The sequence below is a fragment of the Pleurodeles waltl genome, chromosome 5 (genome assembly GCF_031143425.1).
Source record: "Pleurodeles waltl isolate 20211129_DDA chromosome 5, aPleWal1.hap1.20221129, whole genome shotgun sequence".
Classification (NCBI taxonomy): Eukaryota; Metazoa; Chordata; class Amphibia; order Caudata; family Salamandridae; genus Pleurodeles; species Pleurodeles waltl.
The window spans coordinates 291,275,823-291,290,820 of NC_090444.1; the positions used below are offsets into that span (position 1 = coordinate 291,275,823).

Consider the following 14,998-nt stretch of genomic DNA (forward strand, 5'->3'; position numbering starts at 1 on the left):
TCTATTTTAAAATTGTTGTAGCTGACACACACCTTTCCAGAGAATATTATGTATTTATAGTTAGTTTTGTGTGTGTGTGTGTATATGTGTGTGTATATATATATATATATATAGCCGTAGGTAGTTATAGTTAGGACCTAGTTTCCATAGGAAAAGTGTTTTTTGTTTTGCCAGTAACTTTTGTGCTGTTGGAAAAATCTTCACAAATTTTTCGAAACAAGTTTGCCACCACTTCAGCTCCTGTCTTGAGTGTTTGGGGGTGATTTGTGAAGCTAGGGCTGAGAAAAAAGGGAGGGGGGCAAAAAGACATTATCTCAACGCAATTTCTCATAGGGATTTGAGACACAACTGCAGCCCGAACCACTGAACGGAATTACACCAAATTTGGCAGGAAAGTAGCTCTTGGTACAGAAAGCACAGTGTTTTCGGTTTTGCCTACATAGCACTTGCGCTGTGGTTGAAATATTTTGTATTTGAAAAAAAAAATCTTAAAAAGTGGTTACAGTCTTCACATTACTTACCATTGGTTGGCTTCTCCGCTCACTCTTCTGTTCTTGCTTGTCACTGGTCAGCAGTCTCTTCTGGCATCTTCAGGCTGCATGTCCTCTCTTCTTTCCTCGGCTGTTCCCTGGAGCTTGGACTTAATTTGATGCGTGCACTCCATATGAATGCATGTGTTCAACCTTTCCACTGCTCCCTATCACCTCCCCCCTTCTTGCTGTTTTCCACACTCCCTTTTTTTTCTTTCCCGACCCCCTCCTGCTGTTCATTGTTCTGTTTTTTATTTTATTTTATTTTTTAGCAAGTTTAGATATCGTCTACAGGTGCCTTGGGAGCGATTTAATAACATAAAATGTCACTTTTGATCAGGTGTCACAACTGTCAACATGGACGCCCAAATTGTGACACGTTTAAGCAGCATTGCATATTAAATCAGAAATGGAGGAAATAACAGTGTAGATCACACGATTTTTATCGCATGCACCACATCAGTTCAGAACTCTACCAAGTTCCTCTCCAAGGCTACAGAGTGAAGATTCTCCATGCTCCAGTGCACAAGCTGCTCTTTCTCCTGACGGACCAAACAGGGTGAAATTTCTCAAGTCTTGAGCACAATACACCTCTACCATGTAACCCACAAGGCATGCCAGAGTCATTTAGGTGACCAGTCAGCTATAGGGCAGGCAAGCAGTCAGCAGTTCATTGTTTACCAATCGGGCAGGCACAGTCGCGGCTCCCACTGAAGATTACAGCACAAGCAGCTATTGCTCTTGCTGTATTTTCCCAATCAGATGTACTGACCATAGGCTTGCACAAGAAGAGAGCCCTAGTGTCTCTTACCAGAAGGCAATGTGTCTCGTATTAATTTTACGTTACAAAACGTACAGGGGCATTGGTAAAGAGGAGGCGCATAAAGCAGCGCAGTGTATGTTTTTATAGTTGGGGGTTCTCTCAAGATGAATATATAACGTGAGTGTAGCTTGCATTTTTATTGTTCTCTTTTGTGTATTTATTTCCTAACCCCCTTCCCGCTGTTTGTTCTTTTATTTTTGCAATTTTAGGTGGCGCAAACTTGACTCAAAGGTATTGAAGTGCTTTAGATTAGCACTAGTTGCATTACAGTAAAAGACAAGCGACATTCAGTGACCAAAATCCAGTAATTTGACAGCCATTATGAGGTGAAAGGGGACGTGTGAGGTCCTTGAAGTACCCAGTCATGCAGATTGCAGCTTCTCAAAATCCCTCTGGAGGACACTAAGGCCCTCATGATGATGATAGCGGTAAATGCCGCCTACGCTACGGCGACAGCCGCCAAAAGACCGTCGCCGTGGCTACCTACTATCCACCATATTATGATCATAGCCAGAATTCCGCCAGAAGGCTGGTGGAATTCCGCTATGGTCATGATGGCGGTAAGGTGGCGCTGCTGCCAGCAGCAGCGCCACGCCAGAAGAATGCCGACGACCGTATCATGACACATGATACGGCCTGGCGGTGTTCCGCTGGCAGCAGCTCAGCATCCTGTATCTTGCCGGACCCCCTGCATGCAGGTAAGTCGGGTGCTCCTACAGGAGAAGGGGGCGGGGGTTGTTGTGGAGGTGTGAGTGTTTGTGTCTTTGTGTGTGCATGCGGGTGTGGGGCGTGTGTGATGCGTGTGCGCATGAATTAATGTGAGTGTGCATGTATGTTGTGATGTGTGTATGCGTGTGTGCTTGTATGTATGGGTGTGTGTATGTGTGTGTGCTTGTATTTATGGGTGTGTGTGTGTGTGCATGGATGTATGCATGCGTGGGTGAATGTGGGTATGCGTGTGTGTGTGTATGTGTGTGTTTTGCCCTGTGTGTATGTGTGTTTATGTTGGGGGAGAGTGGGAAGGGGGGAGGACTCTCGGGAGGGGGCAGGGGAGACCACCTCCCGAGAGGAAGGAATTCCCTGGCACTGATAGTGCCTACCGCCATGGTGTTCGTGGCAGTACAAGAGCCATGAAAACCATGCCGCTGGGTGGGGTCATATTGCCGTGGGCGGCCTAGTGACGGCCACCGGGCTGGACACTGTAGTCGCCAGCCCGGTGGTCGTTACCACCGTGTTACATTGACAGTTTGGCTTTTGCCAAACCGACAATGTCATAATATGCCACTATTGCACCGACCGCCAAGGTCCTTATGAGGGTCTAAGTGATTTGCGAACACTCATAGTATGTTGAACCTTCCGCCAAGACTCGCAGTACCCCAGCTCCTAATAAATATTGAGATCACCATATAAGATGGCTGACATTTGTTTCCAACGCACAATTAGAAAGCATTACCAATATGCATTCCGAAGCAGCACCAGCCATCTTGTATGTTAGTCTGACCTCATTTCTATAGATGCTCTCTTTTCACAACCAAAACTCTGTTCAAAGGGGCCCATCTATACTTGGTTCCCTCACCCTCAAGCAAGGGCACTGAGAAGCATTCCAGAAGAATGCTTTTACTATCAAGGTCACCCCTGCCCTCGGCGAAATGCTCTGCCCATGTTCAAACTTGAGCCAGAGTTGCATGTCCCTGTCTGAATGAAATCACATTAACCCCTTCGCTGCCAGGCCTTTTCCCTCCTGTGCCGAGCCTTTTTTTGGCTATTTGGAACAGTTTGCGCTTAGGCCCACTTAACTTTTTGCCCACCTAAGCTACCCATGCCAAATGTGCGTCCTTTTTTTCCAACATCCTAGGGATTCTAGAGGTATCCAGAGTTTGTTAAATGAGAAAAAAGGGCTGCAAAAGAAGTGTTTTTTTCCCTGAAAATGGCATCAACAAAGTGTTTGTGGTGCCAAAATCACCATCTTCCCAGCTTTCAGAAACAGGCAGACTTGAATCAGAAAACCAGTTTTCAACACAATTTTGGCATTTTACTGGGACATAACCCATTTTTGCTATTTTTTGTGCTTTCAGCATCCTTCCACAGGATGGATCACAGAAAGCTAAACATTTCTGAAAAGTAGACAGAATTCTGAATTCAGCAAGGGGTAATTTGTGTAGATCCTAGATCCTACAAGGTTTTCCTACGGAAAATAACAGCTGAAATAAAAAAAAAAATTGAAATTAAGGTGAAAAAAACAGCCATTTTTTCTCTCCACGTTTTACTCTGTAACTTTTTCCTGCAATGTCAGATTTTTTAAAGCAATATACCGTTACATCTGCTGGACTCTTCTGGTTGCAGGGATATATAGGACTTATAGGTTCATCAAGAACCCTAGGTACCCAGAGCCAATAAATGAGCTGCACCTTTCAATGGGTTTTCATTTTATACCAGGTATAGAGCAATTCATTTGCTGAAATACAAAGAATGAAAAATAGGTATCAAGTAAACCTTTGTATTTCCAAAATGGACGCAAGATAAGGTGTTGAGAAGCAGTGGCTATTTGCACATCTCTGAATTCCGGGGTGCCCATACTAGCATGTGAATTACAGGGCATTTCTCAAATAGCCGTCTTTTTTACACACTGTCTTACATTTGGCAGGAAAAAATGTAGAGCAAGACAAGGGGCAAGAACACTTGTTTTGCTATTCTGTGTACCCCCAAGCCTCCCATTAAAAATGGTACCTCACTTGCCTGGGTAGGCCTAATGCTCGAGACAGGAAACGCAACATGGACACATCAGATTTTTACATTGAAACCTGATGTGTTTTTTGGAAAGTGCCTAGCTGTAGATTTTGGGCTCTAGCTCAGCCGGCACCTAAAGAAACCTACTAAACTGTGCATTTTTGAAAACTAGACACCTAAGGGAATCCAAGATGGGGTGACTTGTGGGGCTCTCACCAGGTTCTGTTACCTAGAATCCTTTGCACACCTCAAAATTTGGCCAAAAAACACCTTTTCCTCACATTTTGGTGACAGAAATTTCTGGAATCTGAAAGGAGCCACAAATTTCTTCCACCCAGCGTTTCCCCAAGTCTCCCGGTAAAAATGGTACCTCACTTGCGTGGGTAGGCCTAGTGCCCGCGAAAGGAAATGCCCCAAAACACTATCTGGACACCTCACAATTATCAAATACAAAACTACCTGTTTTGCGGGGGGACCGGACCTGCGTTTTTGGTCCTGGGCTCAGCAGCCATACAAACCAAACCCAGACATTTCTGAAAACTAGACACTCAAGGGAGTCCAGGGAAGTGTGACTTGCGTGGCTCCCCCAGTGTTTTCTTACCCAGAATCCTCAGCAAAGCTCAAATTTAGCTAAAAACATCACATTTTCCCACATTTCTGTGTGGGATCTCACCAGGACAAATTTACTGCCCTCGGCCCTCACCATTCCAAGTGGGATGATTTTGAGAGTTAGCCAAACTCTCATGGCCCAAATGTAAAACCAAAAGCCCAAATAATCAAATGTCCTCTTGTTTGCTGTGGGATAAGATGTTTTAGTGTGCGGGGGAAGAGCTAAAGACTGTTACCCCCTTCAGTTGTGGTGGGGCATAACTAGGCCCATATAGGTGGGTAGCCACCGCCCCACTTTTTTTTTTTATTCTCTGGCATCTAGTAGACATTCTGCCAACCCCCCCACCCCGCCAGGTGTGGGTCGGGGGTAATTGCCCTATGTGCCCACTGGTGGGCAGAACCCCCACCCTCTTATTTTGGAAAACAAAATCTCCCCTGGTCTCTGGTGGGCTTTCTGCCCCCTCTTGAGGGAAGTTGGGCCTTTCAAGAATAGGTATGGCCAACAGTAATGTGCCCCCATGGGGAGCTACCCTTGCCCAAGGGGCTGCCCCCCCAAATAAAACACACATCAATCCCTATATGCCTTAGTGCTTTCTGCCCCCCCAAGGGGCAGATCGGCCTAATAGAAATAGGCTGATCTGACCCCCAAGGGGAGCAGAAATGGCCTAAAATACATTTGCGCCCCCCCTCACCTCCCAGAGGAGCGACTTTTGCCTAAGTGGTCGCTCCCCTTGCGTGAAAAAAATCCCTGGTGCCTAGTGGTTTCTGCCCCTCTTGGGGGCACATTCACCTTATAAGAAAATAGGCTGATCTGCTCCCAGGTGGGGCAGAAAAGGCCTAAAATAATTTTGCCCCTCAGGGGAGCGACCCTTGCGTGAAATTGGTGCAAAAAAAAAAATCCCTGGTGCCTAGTGGTTTCTGCCCCCCAAGGGAGCCACAAATTGCCTAAAAGTAATTTTACACCCCCCAGCCCCCCAGGGAGCGGCCCTTGCCTAAGGGGTCGCTCCCCACATATAAAAAATAAAAAAATATCCCTGGTGTCTAGGGCCTATAGGCTTTGCCAATGCTTGTGTTATTTGGTGTAAATCCTTTCATTAGTTTCTGAGATATTTAAAGAAAACCAAATTTGTATATCAAGAGGCATGAACACTTTGCAAATCCTTCCGATCTCGTGCAGAGATCTGATTGGCTGCCAACACTTCAACCCCGAAGTATTGGCAGCCATTTTGGGACTCGGACTCAGCTGAGTCCCAAAAAAGTTGAGGTAATATGATAGGAATACCCTGAACACCTAGCCGTGATGCTGGGGTCCCCCTGGGAACTCCCCACTGGAAAATGTGCCCCTCCCTGTTTTCATATATCAAGCTGCCCCCAGGAACTGGGCCACCATGGGCTAAACTAAAAGCAAGTGTCGGAGACTTATGCATTTACCCCATTTCTAATAGCCTCGGCCTGAGCGAAGATGTTCTGGTACACCAAGTCTCCTCGCCTATCAAAGTGTTCACACATACAGTTCTAGCTGACGGAGGACCTAATCTCAGTGAACCAGGGCCAAGTGATTCACCTGCAAATTCACACACTCAATTTGTTGTTCTGGCTCTTCACCTTGCTGAATTCGGAACTCTAACAATTTCTAACGAATGCAAGTCGATCCTTCAAAAAGCTCAAGCTCCTCCTACACTCAAACGTTATTCAGCAAAATGAAAAAGATTCTGCTCAAGGTGTTCTTCTCAGTCTTACCATCCTTTCTCATCGACCCGAGCAGATTCTGCCTTATCCATTTCATCTCGCCAAATCAGGCCTTAAGCATGTATCCATTAAGGTACACCTAGCGTCAATTGCATGCTTGAGAAAGAGTTTAGGAAGAGTCTCTTCAGAGCTTATCCTCCTATCAAGCCTCCTCCAGTTTTCTGGCAGCTTACCACTGTATTATCACAACTCATGAGATCTCCATTCGAGCCTATTCATAAGTGCAAACTGAAATTTCTCTCATGGAAAGTGGCATTTCTGTTGGCCATTTTAGGTGCCAGATGTATTTGTGCGATTCAGGCATTTACGATAAAAGAACCTTATCTACAGTTTTTAGATGACAGAGTGATTCTGCACACTAATCCTTCACTCATTCACAAGGTACCTACAACATTTCATCTCAATGAACCAGTCATTTTGTCTTCTTATTTTTCTCCAGTCCATCTTTGCTGTCAGAGAGAGCCTCTCAATTGCTAGACATTCAGCGCTCAAACAGTTCTACTTGCAGAGGACAAGAACTTTCTGAAGATCAAATTGTTGGAAATGACCCTTTTTGCAAGGTGTAGGAAGTTAGCTCTGTATATACTTTCTCAAAGTGAGAGATAGTGTGCACAGAGTCCAAGGGTTCCCCTTAGAGGTTGATAGTGGCAACATTAGATAATTCTAATGCTCTATTTTGTGGTAGTGTGGTCGAGCAGTAGGCTTATCAGAGGGTAGTGATGAGCATTTGTTGTACACACACAGGCTATAAATGAGGAACACACACTCAAAGACTTAACTCCAGGCCAATAGTTTTTATATAGAAAAATATATTTTCTTAATTTATTTTAGAACCACAAGATTCATGATTTGAAGTAAATACATAAAATGCAAGGTACACCACATAGGTAAGTAAGGAACTTTGAATTAGAGGAGTAACACACACAGTGTTAGTTAAAATGGCAATAAGCTATTTTAAAAGTGGACGCTGCAAAAATCAACAGTTCCTGGGGGATGTAAGTATTGGTTAGTTTCTCAGGTAAGTAAAGCACTTACAAGTTCAGTTTCCTGGGCATAGGCAGCTCACCGTTGGGGGTTCAAGACAACCCCAAAGTCACCGCACCAGCAACACAGAGCCGGTCAGGTGCAGAGGTCAAAGGAGGGCCCAAAACACATAAGCGCCCTTGGAGAACAGGGGTGCTCCGGTTCCAGTCTGCCAACAGGTAAGTACCTGCGTCTTCGGAGGGCAGTCTGGGGGGGTGCGGGGGGGGGGTTTGTAGAGCACTGGTGGGAAACAAACAGGCATACAAAACACACCCTCAGCAGCACAGGGCAGCCGGGTGCAGTGTGCTTAGCAGGCTTCAGGTTTTCAATAGAAGTCAATGGAAGGACCCGGGAGTCACTCTAGCAGTGCAGGCAGGGCACAGGGGGGGCGTCTCAGGCCAGCCACCGATTGGGCTAGGCAGAGGGTCGCATGATGGTCACTCCTGCACTGGAGTTCGGTTCCTTTTGGTCCTGGGGGCTGCGGTGCAGTGCTTTTTCCAGGCGTCGGGTTCTTTGTTCCAGGCAGTCACGGTCAGGGGGAGCCTCTGGATCCTCTCTGCAGGCGTCGCTGTGGGGGTGCAGGGGGGTCGTCTCGGGTTACTCACGAGGTCGCAGTCGCCTGGGAGTCCTCTCTGCAGTGTTGGTTCTCTGGAGCTCGAGCTGGGTGCGTCGGGTGCAGAGTGTGAAGTCTCACGCTTCCGGCGGGAAGAGTTAGTTCTTTGGAAGTTGCTAAAAAGTTGCTAAAAACTTGCAAAGAAGTTGCTGTTTTTGAACAGTGTCGCTGTTCTCAGGAGTTTCTTGGTCCTTTGGGTACAAGGGTATCCTCTGAGCTCTCAGAGGTCGCTGGTCCCTGTCGGATGCGTCGCTGTGCAGGTTCTTTGAATCTGGAGGCAGGCCGGTAGGGCTGGGGCCAAGTCAATTGTCGTCTCCGTTGTCTCTGCAGGGCTTTCAGGTCAGGAGTCCTTCTTTTTGGTGTAGGTTGCAGGAGTCTGATTTCCTGGGTTCTGGGTTGCCCCTAAATACTAGATTTAGGGGTGTGTTTAGGTCAGGAGGGCAGTAGCCAATGGCTACTGTCCTGGAGAGTGGCTACACCCTCTTTGTGCCTCTTCCCTGAGGGGAGGGGGCACATCCCTAATCCTATTGGGGGAATCCTCCAATCTCAAGATGGAGGATTTCTAAAGGCAGGGGTCGCCTCAGCTCAGGCCACCTTAGGGGCTGTCCTGACTAGTGGGTGACTCCTCCTTGTTTTTCTCATTAGCTCCTCTAGCCTTGCTGCCAAAAGTGGGGGCAGTGGCTAAAGGGGCGGGCATCTCCACTAGCTGGGATTCCCTGGGGCATTGTAACAAAAGGCATGAGCCTTTGAGGCTCACCGCCAGGTGTTACAGTTCCTGCAGAGGGAGGTGAGAAGCACCTCCACCCAGTACAGGCTTTGTTCCTGGCCACAGAGTGACAAAGGCACTCTCCCCATGTGGCCAGAAACTCGTCTGGTTGTGGCAGGCTGGCAGAAACTGGTCAGCCTAGCACTAGGAGTCGGACTGGTATTCAGGGGCATCTCTAAGATGCCCTCTGGGTGCATTTTACAATAAATTCCACACTGGCATCAGTGTGTAGTTATTGTGCTGAGACGTTTGATACCAAACTTCCCAGATTTCAGTGTAGCCATTATGGAACTTTGGAGTTCGTGTTTGACAAATTCCCAGGCCATATACTCTTTATGGCTACCCTGCACTTACAATGTCTAAGGTTTTGCTTAGAAACTGTAGGGGCACAGTGCTCATGCACATATGCCCTCACCTGTGATATAGTGCACCCTGCCTTAGGGCTGTAACACGTGCTAGAGGGGAGAACTACCTATGCCACAGGCAGTGTGAGGTGGGCATGGCACTCAGAGGGGCGTGCCATGTCGACTTAGTCATCTTCTCCCCACCAGCACACACAAGCTGTGAGGCAGTGTGCATGTTCTGAGTGAAGGGTCCTCAGGGTGGCATAAGACATGCTGCAGCCCTTGGAGACCTTCCATGGCATCAGGGCCCTTGGTACCAGGTGTAACATTTACCAGGGACTTATCTGGGTGCCAGGGCTGTGCCAATTGTGGGAACAAATGTGCAGTTTAGGGAAAGAACACGGGTGCTGGGGCCTGGTTAGCAGTTCCCAGCACACTTTCAATCATAACTGGCATCAATAAAAGGCAAAAAGTCGGGGGTAACCATGCCAAGGAGGCATTTCCTCACACAGGGTTATCCTCCTGTCTTTTTTTCCTCTGCCTCCTGTATTTTTGACTGTGTGCTGGATTTCGTGGATGCTGGTTTTGCTACTTTGGGTGCTTTACCACTGCTGATCAGTGCTAAAGTGCAAGTGCTCCCTGTGTAGATTGTGATTGATTGGTTATCCATGATTGGCATATTTGATTTACTAGTAAGTCCCTAGTATAGTGCATCATGTGTGCCCAGGGACTGTAAATCAAATGCTACTAGTGGGCCTGCTTCACTGATTATGCCACCCACATGAGTAGCCCTGTAATCATGTCTCAGACCTGCCATTGCAGTGTCTGTGTGGGTGGGTGCAGTTTTAAACTGCCATGTGGACCTGGAAAGTGCACCCACTTGCCAGGCCCAAACCTTCGCTTTTAGTACATGTAAGGCAACCCTAAGGTAGGCCCAGGGTAGCCCCCTAGGCAGGATGCAATGTAGTTAAAAGGTAGGACATGTACTAGTGTGTTTTACTGCTAAATTCGTTTTTCACTATTGTCAGGCCTATCTCTCCCATAGGTTAACATGGGGATTGTCTTGAAATGTCTCTTAAGTGTAAGTTCTCATTGGTAGCAGATAGAGATAAGAAGTTTGGAGTCTCTGGACTCACAATTTAAAAATACATCTTTTTAGTGAACATTTTTTTTTTTTATTGAAAATGACACTTTTAGAAAGCGGGCATTTTCTTGCTTAACCATTCTGTGCCTCTGCCTGGCTGTCGAATACATGTCTGTGTCAGGATGACAGTTCGGCTGGTTGTGAATTCACTCTAGACAGTTACACAAAGGGAGTTGAGGTGTGCACTGCATATCCTGATAGGTCTTCCTGGGCTAGAGTGGTGTGAAGAGCTGACACTTGCATCTGAATAGGGCTTTACCTGTCCTTACACAGTGCAGTCTCCAAACCTCTGGAGTATGTCTCGGACCAGGGCAGGAATGGCGGGGTCTTGTGCACTACAAAGACTTTACTTTAAAGTTTGCCTACTTCAAAGGCAGAAATGAGTATAACTATTAGCCCCAAACCCCCAGACTTCTAGAACACTTCTTGATCAAGGGGAGACTCTGATAAGGTGAAGAGCTGTAAGGAGTTCTACCCCTTTGCTGTGTGTGCTTTGTTGGTTGGCCTGCAGTTGCTGCTTCTGCTTTGGAGAGAACAAAGACTGGACTGTGCTGTGTATCCTGCTTCTGAAGTTTCTCCAAGGGCTTGGACTGAGCTTGCCTTCTGTAAAGAAGTCGCAGGGACATCAAAGATTTCACCTGCCTGCCCCTGGGTTCTCTTGCTGAGGACCCTGACTTGCCAAGAGGTGCCCACTCCAGTTCCTGGGCATTTAGGAGTGAGGTCTGGCATAAAACAAGTAGAATCATGCACACCAAATCCGGATGACTCCAGAACCAGTGCAACTGCCGTACCCTGCACCGCTGCTTGCACCTGAGGCTAGTTCCCGCTAAAGTGCGAATGTGACGAACACAGCAGGCCCGACTCCGCCGCCGTGCATCTGAAGTCCCGCAACATCATGAGTCCCGAGTGCCGTGTCACCCATCTCTGTGACAGCTGACTCTGACGCGGCAAAGTCGCCTCATTACGTCTTGACCCACTGGACTCATTGACTCCGCTGGATCGTAAGGAGCTGACGCCACCTCACCTCCACTGCCTCTGTAAGGAGCCGATGCCTTACCTCTCCTGCGTAGCAGTAAGGAACATATGCCTCGCGTTGTGCGTAGCAGTACAGAACCGATTCTGCTCCATCGACGCCTCACCTTCCCATCTACGTGCCACGTCTTTGAGACTGCCTCAATTCTCAGATTCTCTACCTGGGGTATTGGGGATTCCTTGACCGACACCACACTCCTGCACGAGTGGCGTTGGACTGTTGGGAATGACTCCATCACGATGCCATGAAAGCACCAGTTGGAGTTATTGTGTTCAAAATGCTTTATTGAGATTTAACCTAAAGAAATTCATATCTTTACTTGTGTATGTTGGATTTTTGTTGTTTTGGTCTTGATTCACTTAGTTAAATATTGGCTATTTTTCTAAACTGATGTGGCATCCATTTGTAGGATTTTCACTGTGTTACTGTGTGTGAGTACAAATACTTGACACATTGCCTCTGAGGTAAACCTGACTGCTCTTGCCAAGCTACCAAGGGGGTGAGCAGGGGGTATCTTGGGAGTGTGACTCCCTTATCCTGTCTAGAGTGAGGGACTTTATTTGGACAGGGTGCAAACTGACTGCGAACTAGAGACCCCATTTCTAACACTAATCCATTGCTCATTTCTTTCATCTGCTTCAAAGAAGGGCCAAGCCTAAACGCAGGCTAGTATTGCTCGCTGGGTCTCTTCAATTATAGTCTTCTGCCATGAGAAGGCTGAACCTCTGGTTAAAAGGTAAAGGCTCACTCAACTCTGAGGGTTGCAGCATCATCCCGGGTCGCAGGAGTGTCTCTACCTGACATCTGCAGGGTGGCAACATGGGTGAACGCCCATACCTTCACCAAGCATTACTGCCTGGGTATCTGGAATAAGACAGATGTAGCGATTGGCTAGGCTATCCTCTGGAAACTGTTCTCATAAGGTATGCAGCCATTAAGCTCCAATTTTCTCTTTTTTTTCTGTTTGTAATTATTTACCAGTTTAGGAACATTTCCTTATGGTGTCTTCTTGCTGTGCTGTATTTTTCTTGATTTGTACAATTTCACTGTCTTAATTTGACTAATCGTGTTTAATTTTGTGTCTCATGATGGAATGGTTCTCATTGCACACCACCTTTATTCATTGGATACTGCTGACTAGTCTGATTCAAGCATGTGAATCCATAAAATATACTAATACAGAAGAACCACAGGGTACAGGTAAGTAACTTACGACCCTCGTCAGTCGTATACCTTTATTCCTTTATTTGCATCCGTGCTCGAAATCTGAGGTACAGTGACTCTGACTCTCTACTCTGATTAGCTGAAGTTTGGGTGTATTAAATCCGTGTGAATTGGCTACTAACTGCTATTGTTTTTTCAGTGAACTTTAATGCTAATACTTTAATACTGCTTTTATTACTGTTACCGTGGGACTCTAACCATAACGATGGAGAAGATTCAAGCATATGAATCTATAAAATATATTAATAAAGGAGAACCACAGTGTACAGGTAAGTAACTTGTTTCTTACAGGGTCCAGGCCCTGTAGTACAGAGCCCACAGTTGTGGAACAATGAAAAGCATCACCCTTTCAAACTGACAAGATAAGCACAGTAGTGCCAAGTGCCTTGTAGGAGGGAGGGAGGGAGGGAGGGAGGGAGAGCAGAGTGACAGAGGGAAATAAAGTTGTCATGAATCTAACATCCATATTTCACCCTCTCACCCCAAGATGTAGTATCTCCCAGACCGGCACAGCAAGGACCCTCAAGGCTTCACACCCCTGACTACAAACAAAGTGGTCTTGGGTGTGGGGAAGGGTGTTCTTCACCTGGGCAGAATGGCCTGTGGTGTGGGACTCAGCCCTTTCTGAGCTTTAAAGGATATCCTGATGGTGGTGCCTGCCCCGTTCTTGACTTCTGAAACTGTCTGCTTTGTCACTGGCAAATGCACCTCACACCTGGACCTGCCTGCCCTTTGTTTCCCTGGACAGATTGGAACCAGTCCCCGTAGAAAGGGAAGAACTGACCACAACCAATTTAGGGTTAGACAAAGGGAATGACCCCCACACACAGGCTGGCACTGGGTATAAAAGTGGCACCCTCAGAACCACTCATCAGAACACTCCTGAACATGAGAAGATTCAGGAGGCCTGCCCTGCTGTCTGAAGAAGGAGGACTGAACCTGCTTGCCCTGAACCCAGGATCTCGGGGTGTCTCCAAGGCTCAGTTGTCTGATTTCCTGTTTGAGCTACAGAGTCACAACAAGCTTCCAGAGGCCTTGCAACTGCCTGGCTGACCAACACCACCTAGATCTGCCAGAGCCTGGCAGCTGGCCTCTGTTGGACAGAGATCTGATAACCCCTCCCTCTGAAGCCCCTCCCCGGATCCTGGTCCCTTGGCTGGTGTCAAAATGTACTGAGAGCAGCTCCAGTAGGTGACAAGCTCTTAGTTTCAGCAATGATCTCCTCATGGCCAAACTCTTACCAGCTCCTCATGTCGACAACAACCTCCTTATGGTCCCTGCCAATGTGAAACTCTGGCTGAGGCTCCTCACATAGAACTGGACTATCAAAAGGTAAACTTTTCACCAGGACGAACTAGATCCCTGTATCCTACCCACACTTCATTGTAGTTGACCTGAACTTTTGCATGTGGCATAGTCCAGTGTGACCACGTAGCCCGCGATTGGCACTATTTTTGCCTAAAACTTTAAAAAATGCATTGCTCCTCTTATTATTGTGTTTTTGTCATTTTTATGTCATTTCATGTATTAAAATTTGCTGTAATTTTTGTAATGGGTTTGTAATATTGCTTGTGCAGTCTTTTCACTTTATTTCTATTTGAGTGTTGCATAAATACTTTACACGTTGCCTTTAAATTAAGCATGCCGGCTTATGTGCCAAGCTACAAGAGTGTTAAACATAGGTTTATTTGGTAACTTTTGTGGTTCACCCTGACAAGCATTGTGTTTATTATTTGAGTGGGGCTCTCAGCCCCCTCAACCAGTAACCAAATTTCTTACACCAACCCACAGACATGTCACCATCTCCAGACATGTCGCCATATCCACAGACCTGACATTGCCATGGTGCTAATCACTTCTCTGTATAACATCATATCAGCATAACCCCATTTGGTGACCTTGCAGTGTGTGTGGACGGGCCAAAAAGGAGGGGTTTGGTACAGAGCACTTTAGTCTTGTGGTTATCCCAGTCAGTCCCAACCCCCATGTGGTTTAATTTAATTTGATATGGGCATTTGTTTACTAAAGTAAATATTTTTAATGCCAAGAAGCTGAAATAAAATGTAGACATTAAGTTTGATTAATGTGTTATTGGTTTGCACATAATTGTGCTGGGAAAAAGTAATCATACATAAGGGAAAAAGAGTCAGCCTCTCAGATTGTGAGTGTTGTACTCTGTGTTACAGTAAATTAAGCTCCTTCAATGAAGATTACATACGAAATCGAGATGAATATGAGGAAGCACAGAACGCCATTGTCAAAGAGATCATCAACATCTCTGCAGGTAAGTGGTTTAATAATGGTTATAAGAATATGAAGACTTGTCTTTTTCCTTTTTTTAAAATAAAATCATTTGTAAAGCACCGTGATTGTTTATTATTGGCCACCCGTAAAGCTAGTTCCTCTGAGAAAA

The 14,998-nt window shown here is 46.4% G+C and overlaps 1 protein-coding gene across 1 annotated transcript in view; it reads left to right on the forward strand.

Moving 5' to 3' along the window:
- The window catches only part of MSH2 (mutS homolog 2), a 530,159-nt gene that overhangs the window by 323,293 nt on the left and 191,868 nt on the right, over positions 1–14,998 (forward strand). The window contains exon 11 of the mRNA XM_069234037.1: positions 14,772–14,869. Coding sequence (XP_069090138.1) covers positions 14,772–14,869 — 98 coding nt within the window. The remainder of the gene's footprint in view (positions 1–14,771; positions 14,870–14,998) is intronic.